Source organism: Perna viridis, chromosome 9 (assembly GCF_037379345.1).
Source record: "Perna viridis isolate PV_CMFRI_1.1 ecotype Kerala chromosome 9, ASM3737934v1, whole genome shotgun sequence".
Lineage (NCBI taxonomy): Eukaryota > Metazoa > Mollusca > Bivalvia > Mytilida > Mytilidae > Perna > Perna viridis.
In genome coordinates, this window is record NC_142453.1 from 15400765 (window position 1) to 15418114 (window position 17350).

Below are 17350 nucleotides of genomic sequence, written 5' to 3' on the forward strand. Positions count from 1 at the left end.
TCTCTTTATACAAATTACTACAGTGTAACAGAATAGCTTCCCGAATTTGTATTAAGAAGCGTTTCTCGTTTAACGAAGTAGACCTAGGGTAAAGGTCATGACTTACAAATTATTTGAACGTTTGTATTCAGCATTTGATGCCAATTTCATGTTAACATCAAATTAACGGATTGATTTCATTCTGTTTCAAAACTTGATAGGATTTGGTCAAATTGAATATGATACAAACATATCACTGATTTCAAGAGTTATGTCCCTTATTATAAGTCGACCTTTTTAAACTAGCGGAGTGATTTTTAGTAAATCAGGAAGCGGTTAAAAGTCTGTGCTTGAGATTGAGTGGGTATATTTAAATATTTCTACTTCAAGACCAAACTAATGTTCACATACGAATTTTCCAAGATAATAAAAAAAAGTATTTGTATGATATGACAGATGGTCTATTTTTAGGTGATTGTTACACACATTCCATAGGTATTTTGACTGAGTGTACGATTAAAATAAAATGTCCTTTACTTAATATAATTCTTTATTGACCAACTTTCGAATATTGGCCTAAATATGATCAAAACTGCCAATACGATGCAAAATACAAAAGTGCGCCAACACGGATATAGCCGTCCAATATGGCTTTTGCCAGTCCAATACGTCATATTTGACTGGTTAAAATCCATATTGGCCTAGCGTATTGGACTAGGTAGTCAATAAATGTATAATTGCGTAATGTTTTCCATATTGGCTGCATGAGTTATTGGTTCTCGGCTAGAAATATTGGACTACGGCTACGCCTAGGTCAAATATGGCTAGACTCGGACCAATAACTAAGCCAGTATGGAAAACCTTACGAAATAATACTATAATAATAATGATTCGAGTTTATTGTTGATCTAAAAGCTACTCCTATTACTTTATATTTATATTTAAAGCTGCATTAGCTGTCATTTTCGTAAATTTTTGTTTCTGTTGAAATATACCTTAACTTTGAATTATTTCTACTAAATTGTACTTTTCCTGTATAATTTCATTCGATATCCACAAATAAAATGTGTTAAATACATGAAATAGGTGTCTATATATTTATTGTTTTGCAAGACAAAAAAAAAAATCGACCAACATAAATCCGTATGCATGTGACTTCTGGTGACCTTAATCCACGCGGTGTCATCCCAGTTGTCCCACATTTTATAATTACAGGTAAAAATGTGTGGGACAAGTGGGAATTGTGTACATGTTAATTAGTTGTTTTCACACCCTTATTACAATAGGTAATTATGTATAGTCTTTTTCTGAATATTATCTAATTGTATTATGTAGTATCTATAGATAAATTGTTCCTGAAGTATATTTATTGCTATAAAATATGTAACTTATTATAAAATAAAATAGATCTTTTCCAATCCTTTGTACTGATGCCTGGTAACAGAGGGAGATATTCCATGTGGATAGTTTGAATGCATTTTGAACTGTGCTTTTTGATGATGCTTTTTCCATATTAATATTTTTCTCCTTGGGTGATAATTGAAACAACAATATTTTTTTCTAATATTTATTAATTGCTTTATGATATATTTCAATATTTATGAAAATAACAAGATGCACAAAAATTAACAGAGAATGATAATAATGCACTATTACAGTATAAAACAAACAGTAAAATGTTCATACACTTCTACCCAAGGTGAATAAGCTGAGATGCTGCATCAGCATAATTGATAACTGTGATTTCCCCGTTGCGTAGTCTTTGTTTGAGTAGTTGCAGTCTGTTGTCAATATTTCTGTATTTGCGGCGCTTTCTTGTTGGTAGTCCCCCTGCTCTAATTTGGATGATATTTACTTCATTGGCTGACTGGATCTGCTTGAGATGAGTAATTAATGTGTAGATGTTCGGATGTGCCTGCTGTATTTGTTTCTTAATCTTGGAATGCCATCCCTCTAAGTGGTTGGTTGTTCTGGATTCATCATGGTCAAAGTGGTTCCAGATTTGCTGATCAGACTCTACCCACTGCGTTGTTACATAGTCTGTAAATGGTATTGTGTTGATATTAATATCGGCATTTTCCAAGTCAGTCAAAGCATTAAACCACACATCTTCTACACTCTGCAGAGGAACTAAGGGTAGCACTGCGGCTCTGCGTACCAGTGTCTTGATGACTTCATTTTCTTTGTACTGTGTTTGTAGTCCTGATTGCTGTGTCTTCCTCCAAATACACTGCGTGAAATGAAAAAAAACACCATCGAATTGCAATGTTAGGAAAGACAGTCTTTGCTGCATTGATTGTCGCAGTCTCGAAGTCCAGAACAAAAGTTGAAGGCTGAAGTTGAAGTTGCTGGTTTGTGCAGTTGGTATGTACAATACTGTTCACCAGCTGATGTTTGGGTCCATAGACCTTGTAAATCAATGTCGTTGGTTGATGTTGGCAACTTTGGTAGTAGACGGGAACGTTGTCTATAAAGTATGCTTCTAGAAGACTGGAATGTTGGTAGTTTTTCAACCATATTTTGTACTTCTTCATTCCATTCAGGTGTTCTCAATTTTACTACCTCTTCATCATAGAGTTTTGGTACAGCTGTTGCTTCTTCTCTACATCTTTTTTTGATTGTGTTTAACATCTTTGCTGCCTCTAACTTATATGGCTCTGCTCTGTGGTTGTGTTGAATGTTGTAACCTACTGGTATGTTGTTTAAGGTTCTTATAGTAGCTGGGCATGTTCTGACAGCACACCGCCAGTAAACCCTTTCTTCACGACGATTCTTTACCTGGAAACGGTAATTGTTGTGAACAAGACTTTGTCCACCTCTACTGTTCTCTATGAATTCTATGTTTAGCTGTGCATTAGCCATTTTGACTTTGATTCAAGTTGACAGTTATTAAAAGTTATTATATGACTGCTGGTTTAATTAGTTAAAATAATTAACTTCACATATTATTTTTATTATTATTATTTATTTTTAATTCCAATCAAAAATATGTATCTACATGTATATGACTAGATGGTGATAGTGGAGTACTAGAAAAAGACTATAACTTTGTCAAAACACTAATAAATAATTTGTTGTTATAAGAATGTTGGACAACTGGGAATATAGTTTTTTTTCAAATGTGGGACAAATGGGAATAAACCATCCACGCATGTGCTGTAAGGATCTCTTTTTTTAAAAACAAATCTGATTGCAAAGCGAAAGTGGTAATCAATTGCAAGGAAGACCGTCGGATTCAAGCCGTAAAAGACAAAAGTTCGAATATTATGCAAGGATCCTTTTAAAATTTACGTATTGTGATATAATGTGATATAATGTGTCACAAATATGGTCAGTAACTGTCATTATTTATTTGAAAACTAATCAAGAATAGATGAAATGAATTGTTAACAAGACACGTGTTTACTTGTGTATCCGTTATTGTCATCATGAACTCGTGGATCGTTATGGTGTATCCATCAGCACCATGAAAACTGATTTATTCAACGGGCCATAGTTTTCCTTTCCTCGTTTGTCTACCCCGGACTTGACTTTTTATGAGCAACTCGGCGGGTGTTTCTAGAAAAGCAGAGGACGCTTACCCAACCGGTGCACCTGGTCCATGCTCCCAGTTTTTAGTGGAGTCCGAGTTGCTCATTTACTTTTGTTACTTTGTATGTATGATTTTAGTTACTTTATGTTCTTTGTTGTGTATGTCTGTTTTCCATATCTGGTCTTTGTCCCGGGAATACATTCTTTTGATCACCACTATAACCTTGGTTCCCTTGATTACCCTTTTTTTACCTTGGTTAAAGTATTTTTAACCCATGTTAATGTCCTGTCGGCAATCTTCGGAAGTAATGACGAAAAATAATTAGGTCTGAGCTATCGATCTTCTTTGATTGAAAAACGTTGTTTTCACAATATTCTGAATGTATTATCGATATTTATTGCTTCAATTGCATTACTACAAACTTATTTCATTTTATCAGCAAAATTCAGTAGAATCAAAACTGAACAAATTGGACAGCTAATGCAGCTTTAAAGGTTGAATTCCGTTCAGTCAGAATAAATCTTGCAAACAACCTTGGATAACAACTGATGATTCTTAAAAATCTTAGGTTTAATAACCAAGTGGTTGGATTATTTCCCTTTGTACAATAAGAGTGAGAGAGAGATTCGGAGTATTAGAGAATAAAACCAATCTGTTTCAAAGAATTTAGTTATTCTCGTAAAATCTGAAATTTGAGTAAATGATAATATAATTATGTTAATACAACCCTATGACTCATTTCCCCTTCTTCTACATCTGATCAAAGCACGTGACTTCTGAACATTTTAAACTTATATCGTGTATTTCTCACATTATGCACATAAATGGCTGTGTAATTGAAACAATGACAATTTATTTTCTAGATGGTACAAATGAAATACTCATAGGCATAACGGTTGCAGTTGTATTGGTTGCTGTTGGAGTAGGTATATGGCTAGATAAAAAGAGACAAGTTACCACAAAGAGAACTGGATGATTGACAAATGATACGAGTTCCAGATGGTACTAAATTGTTTTGATTACTCGGAAGTCATGTGACTTCTTAGTTTTAAAATCATCCAATATCACTCATCGCAACTTCGTCCGAGTCCGTACCGCCTCATTGAGGAAGAGTAGCGGATTTGTCGATTGCATCCGATGTCAATTAAATGCCTAAAAGTACTTCCACCGCGAAAGAGTTCTCGCGGATGAATATTGAAATGTATCAAAATTCATATAAATACATTGTCCGTTTTTACAGTATACGATTGAAATTATATTTTACACGATTGATTCTCAAAGAAAAAATCAATTATGTATATAAAAAAATTTAACTACATTTTATTAATGTCAAAGATATCCGCCTGATTGGCTACGTTTAAAATTGAAAATAGGTTGTCAAGCTAACACATTGAGAAACGAAATAAAACGAAACAAAAAAAAGAAAAAAAGGAAATTTTGAATCATCAGTATTGTATAGGTGTGTAGTTCTAGTAGTGGTGAAAACGTTGATCCTGTCGTAAATAATTATTTTTTTTAGGAAAAACAGAAAGAACAGATAACCATAAGTATTTAAAAAAAACTTTGTAATTAGAAAGGTTTTTTTGATAATTATAAAAATTGCATGACTTCTGAGGTTCAACGGAATTGAGGACTTCCTTGAATGATGATATTTTTACTATTCAGTCACTGCATGTAGGTGACTAGGCGGAACAGTGGAAAGGTCTACTTTTAATTAGGTTGTTGAAAGCAATGCTAAAAATCTTAACTTAAAAAAAAGCAATAATTGAACTGATGCTTTAGGGAACCAAGGGCATTTTAGCAATAAAAGAAACACTTATCTCATATTTTCATTTACTAGGCATATTGTAATCTAGGGGAGGTAATCCATAATGCTTAAATATATTCTCTATATTGTATAGTTCTTCATTTCATTGCACAGTGTTATTCCGCAGTCATTCTATATTGTATATTGTAATTTTTATTTTTAATACACTTTATAGGTGTATTTTAATTAGATGTAATAACCTATTCACAAATTACAAGGGTATTATGGAGATATCCCATTATGCTTTATATTTTCTTTATTGTGCTATAGTTCCTTTCATTATTTAACCAGTGGTCCACGTGAGCTTATACAATCACTTTATGTTCATCTAAATGTCCGTTGTCCATACACGTTCCTCATTGTCCTCTACATGAAAACTCCCTAACCAATTTTAACCAAACGTTGTGGAAATGGTGTAAGAGCTTTTATAAAAAGATTTACTTTTGGTTTCACTTGCTGCAAACATTCAAAGTTAAATTTGTAACTTATTGTGAAACACATTTTGGCCTATATCTCTGCTTTTATTAAGCCATTAATGACTTAATTTGGTAGAAATACTGAAAAGGACAACATTTATATTTTGGTTATGCTTGATTAGACAACTTGGTCACCAGATATTATCTATGCTTCTAATCGGCAAATATTTGCAAAGATCATTTTCTAAAACCATTAGTGCATTTTAAAACCTGACAGGGTTGATAGGGTTGATGACATCATTGCCTTCTACAAACGATTTACGTTTTGTGTATAACTTTGATGGCTCACTGGCATGCTACTTAATCAACTTTGTTTCCAGAAACTTATCTGCCAAGCTTTTGAAAACAATAACATGTTTGGGAAGAGTTAAATGCATTTTGTATTCGGATTCAGTAGAGAATACTTCTCTAAAGAAAAATAATGGTATTTAATTAATATTTAAATCTTTATTAAATATTCATTTTTATACGACCGCAAAAAATTGTTTTCCTCGTTTAATTGTATGACCCTGTCGTCATCGTCGTCGTAAGCGTTTCAGTTTTTCAGATATCATAATCATATATCGTTTACGGTTCATGAGTTATAAGGAATCAAAAAGGACACACACCACAAAATTGAATGTATTTTAACTTTTGGTCCGATTTTGCAAAATAGTTTTTTTATTGGATTTCTTACGAAAAATCATGTGAACAGAATTTGATATGCTGCAGTAGTATCATGCTACGCTCCGCAAAGCTCTTTATCTTCTTTTTACAATCATTTTTTGAATGAAATAGAAATTTGATAATTTTCCAGCATTATATATATTTTCTTCAACTTTTGATAAGGTATTTTCCTGCTATCATAACAAACTATGTATACAATTATAGAAATAAACTTCATGACTTTTAATACCAATTGTAAGTCATACAAGGCTATGTTAAAAATCACTACAAAATAAATTTCCAAATAGGTCCATTTTGATAACGATTCATTTGTTTCATATGAAATAACAGTACTTTTAATAGGTTTCAATGTATTTGTTTCAAAAGTTTTGTAAAACATAGTCTAGCCATTTCACATTCAAACAATTTCAGAAGAGAAGGGTTATTGCTCTTGTATTTTTATTGTAACTACAAAAATGTAATAAGTTCCAATTCAAATAAAATTGATAAAAAAGTGTAGTATTAGTCTTCATGTACTTACTGCTTTTTTGAAAAATAAGAATTATTTTACAAAACACTCTCTTTGTTTGAATTCAGAGTATAGCGGTAATTTCTATCGCGGCCTAAGTTCTTAGAGATCAAAGGATCAATATTTCAAAATTGGCATTCTCCACTTCGTTGTCACTCTGCACAAGCAGAAAAGAGGAAGAGTGACAGTTGGTCGGTGCCTTATGGTCATATTGCAAGCTATTTTTCTGACTCAGCACATTGAACAATATTGCATGACATTCCTTCTATTATAGTGAGCTAGCACATTTTTCAGTTTCCCATTATTTGATAGTTTTTCCTTCCAAGAGCAAGCACACTGCTCATAGAAAGTTTTCTATGATGAATTGATTGATGTTCCTTCCATGAGCTAACACAGTGAACACTTTTTTCTGATGAATTGGTGGCTTCTTTTCCGTGAACCAGCACACTGAACAGACTTGATAATTTGATGGATGCTGTTTCTATAATCTAGCACATTAAACAGTTTTGTATGGTGGTTTGGTGGTTTAGTGGTTGTTCCTTCCATAATCTAGCACATTGAACAGCTTAGTATGATGGTTTGGCGGTAGTTAGTTCCATAATCTAGCATATTGGATCGATATTTTGTATGATGGGTGTAACTTCCATAATCTAGTACATTGAACAGTTTTGTATGCTGATTTGATGGTAGTTACTTCCATAATGTATATCACTTAACCGTTTTGTATTATTGTTTCATGTTGGTTACTTCCAAGAGACAGTATATTGGACAGTTTGGACGATCATTTGATAGATGTTACTTTCACTTTACTCTGTAGCTCTGACTCTCCTACATACTATAATAAAGCAAATGTTATGTCAGTTTCAGGACCAACGTAACCATTGTATAGAAAAGATATTAGATAAATATTTTTCCTGAAAAAGAAACTAGACATGCAAAGTACAATTTGGGTGAGGACAAGATGGCTGCCGACCTAGTAGCAAGCTGATTATCAGCTCTTCAGTAAATTGCAATTTTGACATGTGTTTTACAGGAAAATTGTACCATAATTTGGAGAAAATTATTGGGGAAAAAAACATTCCAAAAAAAAAAAATAGATCTCATTTGTCAGAGACTAGTACAGAAAATATTGAAGTGACCACAATTCTTAATGACCTTGTTGAAATTCAGGGCACAGTGACCAAACATGATCTGGAAGAATTAATGAACTGTCTAGTCAAACAAAGTTATCTAAAAGACATTGTCACCTCCATTGTGAATAAATTATTGGTGTCTTTCAAAGATACGTTGGTTGAAGACTTTGACGACAAATTGAGGGAGAGAACAGGGATATTAAATGACAAGATAGATGGACTTGCAATGGGGAATGAGAACTTAAGAGAGAGGTTAAGAGCTAAGGATAGAGTAATTGAAATGTTAGAAGAGAAAGTTGTTAATGCTGATAGGAGATCCATTGAAGCTTTAAAGCAAGCCAGTTATAATGAACAATACTCCCGTAAACACAACATACGGGTTGTAAATTATCCTGAAAAGCAAGATGAAAATCTGGCAAATGACTTTGTTAAATTTCTCAAACAGGATCTGAAAATAGATGTCACAGCAGAAGAAATTGTTGCAATCCATAGAATGCCAGGAAAACCCGATAAACTCTGACCTGTTATTGTGAAAGTTATAAACACTGAGGTAAAATCCAGGATCATGCGCCAGACGAAGAATTTGAACAACGAAGTAAAATTTCATGATGACATTACAAAAAGAAATATGGGACTTCTGTTCAGGCTGACAGAAATCCAGAAATTCTAAGTGTCTGGTTCTTTAATGACTGTGTTTACGCCAAAACTACAGAGAAAGGCAAAAGAATACGCTTGGACATATTTGACAATGTAGAAGAAAAATTGAATCAGACTGGGGAAAAAGGTGAATATAGAAGGTGACACTACACATAATTTAATTTGTTCATGAATAATTTTTTTTTCTTCTATGAATACTGTATTAAGTAAAGGGACATAGCTTCTTGTTTTAAATTCTTTGATTAAATTTGAATTATCGAGTATGGTCAAGGCTAAGATAGGGATATAACTATAGAACTTTATTTTAAAAGTCAGAAAATTTCGGTCAATTAAGAGACATAAAGTAAAATGTACAATTGATAAAGATAAAAATAGATATGCATATTATCAGCTTGAACATCCGCTTAATTTTTCCTCTATAAATGTTTTAGTTCAATTACCATAAAACATACATGAAAAATTTTAAACTTTCTTTTAAGTTCTTAAAGATTTATATGTAAGTAATCGACAGTTAACATGGTTAAGTAGTTATTATTCTTCTTTTTGCTGTGTACCTTTTTCTTTCTTTCTTTCTTAATGTTTTTTCTGTTAAAAAGTTAGATCGCTCTCATATTAACTTATACTAGCTGAACCACTATTTTGCTAGAATCAATTTTTCTCTTGATCTGAAAATTTGAGTTTTATTTTGTCTCTACAAATGTTCTTTCAGCATGTATGTGCTTTGTTCACATTGGATTGCTGCTAGGGTTGGGTTACCACAGCACATGCCCGAGGCCTCTGCTGTTGTGATGTTCCAATCCTACCAGTGTTGAACCAGGGAATAAGTGCATACATGAATTTCTTCCTTTTCACAAAATAATGCACCTATATTAGAACTTGTACTCAATTTGATAATTTGAAGATTTGGTATGACTTTAATATTTGTTTGCCTATTACCTGAAACTGTTTACACATGATGTTGAATGATAAATTGATGAGAGAAAAAAGGGTGTCATCTTTGATTTTAATTTGTGCTTGTATGTTTGCTTTCTGCTCTTGTTTTATTGTTTTGCTTACAACTATTAGTCGTTATTCTTTACACGATACATAACGGAGAATAATATATGTATACTATCGATGAATGTTAGGGGTATTAGTTCTAGTGTTAGAAAAAGGACTGATGTACTTAAACTGGTTAAAGAAAAAAAGCATCCATTATTTGCCTTCAAGAAACTCATAGTTCCAGAGTAGTAGAAACTGCTTGGCAAGATTAATGGGGTGGAACAGGCTATTTCAGTCACTACAGTAACAGATGCACAGGAGTTTGTATTTTATTTAGAAGGGGAATTGATTTCAATGTATATGATTCCTTTACTGACCCCAGTGGTCGATATATTATTTTAGAGTTTATGTGAACAAAGACTCACCCTTGTTAATCTGTATGGTTTCGACTCTGATGAAAATTTTGTCTAAGAGGTTTATCAGAAAACCTTGTCTTTTCAAAATAATAGCATTCTGTTTTGTGGTGACTAGAATGTAGTTCTGGATTACTCAATCGATAATTTTAATATCAGAATTAATAGAAATGTTAACTCACAGAAAAAAGATAAAAGATATTATTGATAGCCTTGAGTTGATAGATCCTTGGAGAACTTGCTATCCTGAGGCTAGGAGATACACGTGGCGACAACCTACTCCGTTGAGACAAAGTCGCCTTGATTATTTTCTGGTCTCGGAGGATCTCTTTTCAATAATGAAAACTACTAAATTACTCCAGGATATATAACAGATCACTCTGCTATCTTATTTACATTCTCTGTGAGTCTTGCAGAGAGAGGGAAGGGATATTGGAAATTTAATTCCCAACATTTGTGATACTTAGAGAATGTAAAAATAGAGTAAAACAATGCATCAGAGATAACATTCAGGAATACTATTTATCGGGAGATAGTAGATTTACTCAATGTCAAGTTGAAGTGTGATGATCAATTTTTCTTTGAGATTCTGAAGATGAAGATAAGAAGTGTTTCCCTTGAATACAGTATTAAAAAATCAAAAGAGCTAAAAGACTCTTATTAGAAACTAGAAAAGGATATCCTCTACTAGAGACAATGTTCAATGAACAGCCAAACAATAATTTATTAGAATCATTGAATATAAAGAAAATTGATCTAGAACATAGCAGAGACAACATTATATCTGGGCTTTTGCTTCGGTCTCGTGCCAACTGGTATGAGAATGGAGAATAATGCACTGAATATTTTTGTAAACTTGAAAAGCGATATTCTGTGAACAAGACAATTACTGAACTTGTCGATGATAATTCTAACCATTTGTCAGACCAGTCCCTTATTCTAAAGGAACAAGAACGTTTTTTTCACTAAGCTTCATTCCTCGCAAAATGTAGACAATTCTGATCAGTCCTTTTTTGAACATGAAGTAAAACTTTCTAATTAACAAAAAAATGTCTGTGAAGGTAATTTGACTTTTAAAGAATGCTTAGATGCTTTGAAAATAATGTCCAATGGGAAAAGCCCAGGGTCAGATGGGTTTTATAAATTTTTCTTGGGTGATATTGGTCCTTTTGTCTTTCGATCTTTACATCATGGTTATGAGGTGGAACATTTTTCACCATTCCAGTACCAAGGAGTTATTACATGTATACCAAAAGAGGATAAGGAGATGTTTTATTAGTAATTGGAGACCTATTAGTCTTCTTAATACTGACCACCTAAAAATTGCTTCAGCAGTGTTGGCTAATAGAGTGAAATCAGTGCTCCCACACATCATTAGTGACTCACAAAATGGTTTCATGAAGGATAGATTTATTGGTGAAAATACTCGCTTATTATATGATCTTATGCATTATTTGGAAGAAAACAACATATCTGGATTGCTGCTTTTAGTAGACTTTGAGAAAGCTTTTGACTTTATTGAATGGGATTTTTTAACCACAGCTTTGAAGAGTTTTAATTTTGGTACTTCTTTTTGTAAATGGTTTAAGGTCCTATACACTGGAGCCAAAAGCTGTGTGATCAATAATGGTCACATGTCAAACTTTTTTTTATTTAAAGAGGGGTTACAAGCAAGGAGATTTATTATCTCCTTATCTCTTTATTATTATTGGTGTTGAATTATTGGCTATCAAAGTAAAAAACAATAATGATGTGCGTGGTGTCATTGTCAATGATTCTGAACCTCTTATTAGTCTGTATGCAGATGATACCTTTTTAATGTTTTCTCTTTAAGGATCCTCTTTAAGGGAGACCTTAAAATGTTTTGATTCCTTCCACTTAGTATCTGGTCTAAAGGTTAATAACTCAAAAATCAGAGCAGCTTGGGTTGGGAGTTAGAGATTTTCTGATCATGTTCTATGTCCAAATTTAGATTTAAAATCGTCACATTCTAATTTCCGTGTTCTGGGTCTGGATTTTACCTTAGACTTAGGTGCTATGGTTGATTTAAATTTTGCAAGAAAAATTAAGGAGATATCAAGAGTGTTAAAAAGTTGGAAACATCGAAAACTGACACTTATGGGAAAGGTTACTGTAGTTAAAACATTATCAATTTCAAAGATAATTCACCTCTTTACATCATTACCAAACCTACCAGACCAAAAGCTAAATGAACTTAATTCTATGTTATTTAAATTCATTTGGAATGGCAAATCAGACAAAATTAGGAGGAATACTCTGATAAGGTGGGCTAAACACGAGTCATATTCAGTCTTTTATGTCTTATCTTAAGGTGAGTTGGGTACAGAGAATCCTGGTGGCCATTGGCAAAAACTTTTGTTAAAGAATTTTTACAATTAATGAGGTGAACGTATCTTTCAACTTCAAAAAGAAAAAATCAAGGATATAAGTGTAAGGGCTGCTAATTCTTTTTGGAGAGATATTTTATGTAGTTTATCCTTTGCACAACCAATAGTGAAGAATTGTATGAAAGTATGCTATCAATCGATATCCTGAGTTATGTACCTTGTGAAGAAATGAATTATTATAAAGGTTGGAAACATTTTGGTATTCAACATTTGTACAATATTATAGATCCACAAACAAAGAGCTTTATGTCTTTTGATAGAATCAAGGAAGTGATTATAAGTAATAATTTTATGAGATATTACAGTCTGATATCTAGCATACCTAAGTTTGTAAAAGATTACATTAGAAATAATGTAAACAATATTACTTTTCAAAACTTTCATGCAGAGATTCTTTTCTCAAGTCATCATTATCTGTAAAAAAAGGCAAAGTTTGTTTAAAAAACTTAAGAGATGGCGTATTTTATTTCACCAAATGCTAAACTTGAAAAGTGGGAAGAAGTGCTTGATAGAAATTAATGATTTTTCAAAATATTTCTATCTTTTGAAAAAGGTATGCAATCACACTTATATGAAATCTTTCAATACGTCAAGATGCTTCATAGAATTCTTCTCTCAAATAAATTTTTGTACTGAATACATCTAAAAGATACAATATACGGTATTTTTTGTGGATCTGAAGAAGAAACTATTCAACATCTCTTTTATGAATGTAGAATTATTAAGTGTTTTTGGGATATTGTGTCACATAATATAAAGAATTTATATCAAGATTTTCAGTTGAAAAAATCAAGTATTATTTTAGGATACACTGATGAGACTCCATTTCTTAATTATATTGTTATTGTTATAGAAAATTATATCTACCAATGTAGGTTGAGAGAGAAACTTCCAAACATTATTGAACTAAAATCAAAACTTCAATATTGACACGATTTAGAAGAATTCATTGCAGTAAAGAACAATAAAATTCTGAACTTTGAGAGAAGATGGACCCCTTTTAGACATATATTTCCATAATTATCATGTCATGTAAATATATGTACAGGCAAAACTTTTCTCTTGTATATTTTATTAAGCAAAGCAGACAATGTGAAAGCTGGGTGAGAGTGTGAGTGGAAGGCCTTTTCTTCTTCCATTTACAATGTGTAATTTATTTGTATTAGATTTACACTAAAAATGATAGTCAGTCATGCTTTCTTTTTGTTTAAATACCCCAAAACACCCTAGTCAGGTGGTGGTGTAGGGGATTTTGTAAAATCCTGACTATGAAAAACAAATAAAATATAAAAAAAAGTACAATTTCGGAACGTGTCACTGCTTTGATGGGAGTTTCTTGTCGTGGAACTCGATTCCATGTGCGATAAATGATGAAACATGGACCATTTATATAGGTGAGGAAATAATGCAAAAACATTGACCATTTCCAACCAAGATTCTGTTTACAAGAAGTACAATCTCAAGTTTTGCAGAGATGCAAACTCAGAGAAAACTAACCTTCTAATATGCACAAGAATTTTTTTTAACAGCACATTTGACCGTTTTTGAGAAGAAAACGAATTATCTGATCCTTATATGAGATAATTTGAAGGCTTTTAATACAAATCAGTTATCAGAAAGCTTAAGACTTTTAGCCTATACTGTTTGGTTCGGTGTTCATCTGTTTCGTATGCAACAAATGTTTTTGAGGTCTTTTTGTCAACGTATATTTGTTCTTTATAACAAGAAATCGCCCCGTGAAGGTCCGGGTGTCAAAAGAATAGGCCTGCAGCAGCGCTAAGCTTGTCGTAAAAGGCAACTAAATAGTGCTCAGAACCTTAGCCGGGGGCTAGGGCGCTCTGCCCACAGAGCAACTGGGTTGTGTGCCCCAGGTGGTGGAATGGGGTACCCCTGGTGTGTTACATGCTGGGGTTGTCAGGCTATAATACGGAAAGCCTGACCGCAAACCATAGTGGTGCACCGTGTTGGGAAAGATGCCACGTTCCTCGCACGTTAAAGAACCATACTGTGGTATCTTCCCGGAGTAGGAACCATAGGGCTCCGCCACAGGAGGCTAAATTGCCCGACCCTAACCATCTCTCCCAATTTCCAGTGGCAGTCAAAATTTGTCGACCCCATTGTCTTTGTGTCCCATCCCTTTTTCATTTCATCATTTCATGTTCATTTTATCATCAATTTCATGTTCATCGTCTGAATATAGCTGAAATATTGCTGCTGGGACGTTAAACCCCAACAAATAAACAAAACAAATATAACAAGAGATCCAACAAAACATTCCTTGTAGATTATTTTATCATATTTTTGAAAATTCCTGAAGGAACAAATATTACAATCAAATTTCTAGAGTAACTTATATTCTGTATTTTTTCTTCCTTTTGGAACCTGTGTTATGGAGGAATTTCTGTTTCGTGACTTTTTCACCAATTCTTCTCATTGATCTACTTAGGTCTTGTGATTAACACGAAGACTGATCAACTGATGAGTTGAATGATTGCAGTAAAATGTCTGTGTCATGTTTTGTTTAAGTGTAATATTTTACACTTAAACAAAACCTGAAAAATTTAATTCTATCAAATTGATAAGACTAGCTTCAATAATTAGATCAAATCATCTGAAAAACTACTTAATATGCTAGCTCATGGATCGAAGCAAAATCCTTCATCAAATTATCATTAAAAACTATCCAAATGACTAGAACTAGCTCGCGAAATGAACATCCATCAAAAAATCATACAAAACTGTTCGATATGCTGATTAATGGAAGCAAAGGAAACGGGATTCGAATGGTAATAAACAAAAACACAATCCAGACATAACAACAGGAACAGACAAACGCACAACAAAAAACACAAAATAACATTCACGTAGAAACTTTTAAGTAAATGGGCGACACGGGTTTCACTTAAGAGTGGGAAATGGACCAGATGCATCGATAGGAAAAGCGTCATATTTGGTTTTCTAGAAACATTCACCGAGTTGCTCGTGAAATATCACAATGTCGACGCGAGAGGACGCGGTGAACAATTCGGTTCTCACGTTACAGATGGGGTAAACCATAACGATCCACAAGTTCATGATGACGACCATAAAACATTTGTATAGTGATGCCTATAACCATGTAGTAAAATAACACTGTTCTAGAGCCCTAATTGTAAGAAATCTAGCACAATAAAAAAGTTTGGGTAGTTTCAGTAGCTCTGACATAACGTATTCATGAATTGTGAAGTGAAAACTCTGTGCGTAGATGCTGATTGGATGGTGCCACAGATGGAAGAAAAGTTGACGAGAAGCCTTCTTTGTATAGGAAGAAGTTGTTTTTAATTAGACAAAGTTAGGCGTTTCATTGTAAATATATATGTTCTTATTTGCAATTTAAAACTCTTCAGGCCGTCACCGAAGGGTGAAACAGCTGTTGAATAATAATTGAAATGGATAATGATTGAAACCAAATCAGATGTTTTGACTCAACAGTCTAATCTTCGGCGAGAAGGCTTCCTTGTTTGGGAAGAAGTTGCTTTTAATTAGGCAAAGTGAGACGTTTCATTGTAAATCTGTATATACAAACTCTCCAGGCCGTCACCAAAGGGTGAAACAGTTGTTTGATAACAATATAAACTAAATCAGAGCTTTCGGCTCAAGTCTCATCTTTGACAGCACATGTAGCCTGGAGCGGGTCGTCATCCTTGCCCTGTAAATAGCAATATGCATTTTGATCAGCAATTAGCATTTAATTGAATCTAAAACTTTACTCAACAGTATTTCCTTTCCCGTGGGAGATAACCCAAAATAACATTTTACATTGACTTGTGTAAGCAAAAGGTAACAAGAAAAGAGTTTCAAAAAGAATATCAATCAATTTTAGTAGTTTATGTTCTTTTAATAGCGTATAAGGACCATTTTTTAATTTTATGGGAACTAAAATTACACTCAATTATCTCATATGAGGTGATACATGATGCTTTTCTTCAACTGAAACACTAAAGTGTCATTCAAACACGAAATATACAGTAAACCAGTTCTCATTATTACAACAGAAATAAAATATATATCTAAATCATCTTGCAATGAATTGAGGGAAAATCCCAAATATTAAGTTAGAATGAGCAGCTTTAGTTAACCAGTCAACTTGAAAAATCACAAAACATAAATACCGTAATTTGCTGGCAACTCTCACTATGACATAGACTCTCAGTTTTATACTACTCACAAGAGTAAAATGACCCAATCACAGTGTAATTAAACAGTTGTAATAGTGATTATTGGGTTTAAATTGAGAAAGGGTTATGAAAATGCGTTTAATGCAATAAAGCGTATGATCTCCTTTGTATGCAGACCTTCAACCGCTTCTCGATTCGCTGCATATATCACTCCGCTTGCTTATTGCTATATAGGTGTAAAGCTTTGATATAGTGAATAACACTTTTCTGTAGACGTACTTACAAGACAGTTATAGAGTGGGGTAATACAGAGCGTCTACACAGCAGCCCAACCGCTAGTGGGACATACTCTGACCGAGTTCTTCAGACAGGTATTCCAGAGGCTGGGCTCTGGTACCAACATTCGTTACTTCCACTTATCCATTAACATCGACCGTGAGAGACTTGTTTGGTATTCAAGGTCGTTCAATACCCTTTGCGCAGGATATTGCTACTCAGACTTTTGTAGAGAATACAGCAAAATTAAAGCTGGGCTAAATTTTATAAAAAGCAAAGAAATGAAAGGTGAGGTTTTCAAAATATAGTACATATATATATATATATGAGCAGTTTTTCAATTGACGTATATGTATA

At 33.3% G+C, this 17350-nt stretch overlaps 1 protein-coding gene and 1 pseudogene across 3 annotated transcripts in view; both read left to right on the forward strand.

Annotated features, from left to right (window-relative positions):
• LOC148606936 (A disintegrin and metalloproteinase with thrombospondin motifs like) overlaps positions 1-6956 on the forward strand; it is a 39388-nt gene extending 32432 nt beyond the window's left edge. Inside the window, exons 17-18 of one of the 2 annotated variants that reach the window (XM_088546813.1) lie at positions 4375-4513; positions 5031-6956. In XM_088546813.1, the coding sequence (XP_088402939.1) occupies positions 4375-4487 (113 nt within the window). In that variant the 3' untranslated portion in view covers positions 4488-4513; positions 5031-6956. Of the gene's footprint in view, positions 1-4374 lie in introns of both variants that reach the window. The other variant, XM_088546811.1, reaches the window with a different exon arrangement.
• Positions 6957-7829: 873 nt separating this feature from the next.
• LOC148606937 (uncharacterized) lies at positions 7830-13861 on the forward strand (annotated as a pseudogene). Its single transcript, XR_015915466.1, has one exon. The product of XR_015915466.1 is annotated as an uncharacterized LOC148606937 (transcript).
• The last annotated feature ends 3489 nt before the right edge of the window (positions 13862-17350 follow it).